The sequence below is a fragment of the Rissa tridactyla genome, chromosome 7 (assembly GCF_028500815.1).
Source record: "Rissa tridactyla isolate bRisTri1 chromosome 7, bRisTri1.patW.cur.20221130, whole genome shotgun sequence".
Lineage (NCBI taxonomy): Eukaryota > Metazoa > Chordata > Aves > Charadriiformes > Laridae > Rissa > Rissa tridactyla.
The window spans coordinates 29,302,340-29,305,638 of NC_071472.1; the positions used below are offsets into that span (position 1 = coordinate 29,302,340).

The window sequence follows — 3,299 nt, forward strand, 5'->3', positions numbered from 1 at the left end:
TGGTTTGAATTTGTTTCAAGCTACCGTACTAATCGACTACAATAGGTATATAGCCCGACTTTAACAACCTGATTAGTTTTAGGTTCCGATTTATAAGATGAGCATATGACAACCACGGATTGTGTGAACATGTATAAAATCATGCATTTATATCGCCTGGAAACATTAACATCTTCAAGTTCTCTTCAAAAAAAAACACGGAATGCCAAGGGGTTCAAAGACTAAAAAGAAACAGTGCAAATTGTATGTGATAGTCAAGCAGCTTTCGATTTAAAAAGGGTGTTGGCATTTGCTTATAATCTTTATATACAAGTTTGTGCAAGTCATGTGTTGAATTGATATGTTTTAATAGAAAATAAAAGTCTCTCGTTCTTATATCTTCTCAAGACCTAGGGGATCTGGTTCTTGTTGTAGGGGGAAAGGAAAAAAAAAAAAAAAAACCAACAAAAAAGAAAAGACAAATAATAATAAAAAAGATACTTTAATGGGAAAGAAATTGCCCGGATTGTGCACTTTTTTTTCTTCTTCAACTATTTGAAAGGAAAGAAGTGCTAAGGCAACATAACTTCTCTAAGCACTTTTCTGCTGGTTTAAATTAGTTAAATTATTTTGTATAAATTAGATATAATTCTACCTTTCCAATATGTATAAAAATTGATGAAGCTGCATGGTTTAAAATAGGAAATTCACGTTATAAAAAGTCATTAAAAATTCTGTACAAAATCACAACAAAATAATTCAGCATGGGAAAGGTAAGAAGTAGTAAAACGTTGGTTGAAAAATATAGATTTCATATATATTTTGTAATTGGCCCATCGCTAGTTTAAAAATTGCATAGATCCTAATTATTGCTTGTGATTTTTTTTTTTTTGTCATCCCGATCAGGTAATTGTCGCGATCCCAGTGCCCCTTACCCCCGAATTTACAGCTTCGCCCCGAGGGGCAGAAGCGGGACAGAAGGTGAGCGGGGGATGCGGCGGCCCCCGAAGGCAGCGGCGGGACCCTCCGGGCTGCCCCCTGTAAACAAGGCGGTGGCCACCGGCGGGCGACGGGGCTCGCCGCGGGAAGGGGGACGGGGAAGAGGGTGGGGAGAGGCTCAGTCGTGGAAGATGGCGTTGAGCTGGGCGCTGAGGACCCGCTCGTGGTGGGGGTGACCCTCGTAGGGCGCCAGGCCGTCGACGGGGATCTCGCAGCGCGAAGCGGCGGCGGCGGGCGGGAAGATGGCGGCGTGGGCGGGGGCGGCGGCCAGCGCGGCGGCGGCGGCGGGGTAGTGCATGGTGAAGGCGTAGCTCTTGTCGAAGTCGGCGGCCGGTTCGTGCTTGAAGGAGAAGTTGCCGTTGACGCTGAGGGGCGGGCTGAGGGGCCCGTCGAAGGCGGGGCTGGCGCCCTCCGCCAGGCCGCTCTCGAAGAAGGGGTCGAGCGCGGCGCCGTACGCGTGGGGCGGCTTGAGGTGGAAGAGGTGGGAGCTGTCCATGGTGCCGTAGGGCGGGCTGGGCAGGCCCGGGGACTGGTAGGGGTAGGGGTGGGCCGGGAAAGGGCCGCCCCCCGCCGCCGCCGCCGCCACGTGTGGCGGCACCTCCTGGCTCTGCTCCGGCAGGAAAGTCCGCGGGTTGAGCTGCAGGCAGCCGGCCACCAGGTTGGTGGTGGGCTGGGAGAGGCCCTTGCAGAGGGTCTGCACGAAGGAGACCAGGTCCGGGCTCTTGCCCGAGCGCAGGATCTCGGAGAGCGCCCAGATGTAGTTCTTGGCCAGGCGCAGGGTCTCGATCTTGGAGAGCTTCTGCGTCTTAGAGTAGCAGGGCACCACCTTCCGCAGGTTGTCCAGGGCCGCATTGAGGCCATGCATGCGGTTGCGCTCCCGGGCGTTGGCCTTCATGCGCCGCAGCTTGAACCGCTCCATGCGCGCCTTGGTCATCTTCTTCTTCTTGGGGCCCCGCCTCTTGGGCTTCTGGTCGTCGTCCTCCTCCTCCTCCTCTTCTTCCTCCTCTTCGTCCAAGTCGTCCTCCTCGTCCTCCTCCTCGCCGTTCCGCAGCGAGTCCTCCTCGGCCTCGGCGTGCAGACCCTCCAGGTCCTCCTCCTTCTTGTCCACCTCGTGCTCCTCGTCCTGGGAGCTGAGGCACTCGTCCGTCCAGCTCGGGGGCCCCTGGGGCTGGGGCTCGCCCATCAGCCCGCTCTCGCTGTACGACTTGGTCATGGTGAGCCTCTGCGCCGCCGAGGGGACAGAAGAGAGACGTGTCAGCACCTGCACCGGCGGCCGCGGCCCCGCGCAGCCACCCGTCCCTCCCCCGTTACCACCCTCCCGTCCCTCCCGAGGGAAGCCCCGGCTTCCCCACGGTGCCAGCTCAAACTTTTAATTGTCTCCGCGGTCCTGCCTTATAATTAAGTTGACATATGTTCAAGTGCCATTATGTAACTCGCTGATATTAGAGGGGAATATAAGCAGATTACGTGTGCGGGAGGCAGCCTGGGCGGCACGACGCAGGCAGACCAAGCGGTGGTATTTTTTTTTTTTTAAAGAAAAACAAAACAAAAACAATCAGACACCAAAAAATACGTTTCCTGAGTCGGGGAGGGAGAAAGGCGTGGGGGGGCACACGCAGGACACTCACAGTGACAGACGGCCGCCTCTGATGCCTGTCCCCGTCGTTCTCCGCCGCCTTGCGCGGGGCTCCCGTGCCGCCCCGACGGGCGCCGGGCACCGACCACCTGCTCCCTTGACCGACTCAGCTCGTCCTCTCCCGGCGAGCATCCCTCGGTCCCGCCTGCGTCCCCGGGACTACCGCCGGCTGCCCGCAGCGGAGTGGCGAGCAGCGGCGCTGCGCGGCCCCCGCCCGCGGTAACAGGTGCGGGACCGGTCCCGGCTTTTCGTCTCCGCCATCCCCTCCGCCGCAGACAGGGCATCCTCCCCCCGCTCCCCGCAGCGGCCCCTTCGTGAGGGGTTGCGTCCGCCCTCCGATCGCACTGGGCACACCGGGGAGGAACAATGCCGCCCGCCCGCCCGCCGGGGGACCGCGGCGGCCGCCCGCAGCGCAGGAGAGGGAGCTGGAAGTTAGGATGTGTATAGGTGGAAGCAGAGAGACATATATAATATGTATGCGTGTAGATGGACGCACACATACATATTTATATGTGTATGGACGCACATACACATTTACAGACATATGTATGGAAGCAAATATATATTTACATATATATATGTATACTTATATATATATATATATATGTGCGGATGGATGGATACAGGTGTGCACGCACACAGCTGCCGGCACACACCGGCAGGAACAACCGCCGCTTCCCACGCC

At 56.1% G+C, this 3,299-nt stretch overlaps 1 protein-coding gene across 1 annotated transcript; it reads right to left on the bottom strand.

Moving 5' to 3' along the window:
• Nucleotides 1–1,096: 1,096 nt before the first annotated feature.
• NEUROD1 (neuronal differentiation 1) lies at nucleotides 1,097–2,197 on the bottom strand. Its single transcript, XM_054209252.1, has one exon. The coding sequence runs from the start codon at nucleotides 2,189–2,191 to the stop codon at nucleotides 1,097–1,099; it is 1,095 nt and encodes a 364-aa protein (XP_054065227.1). The 5' UTR covers nucleotides 2,192–2,197.
• Nucleotides 2,198–3,299: the final 1,102 nt, after the last annotated feature.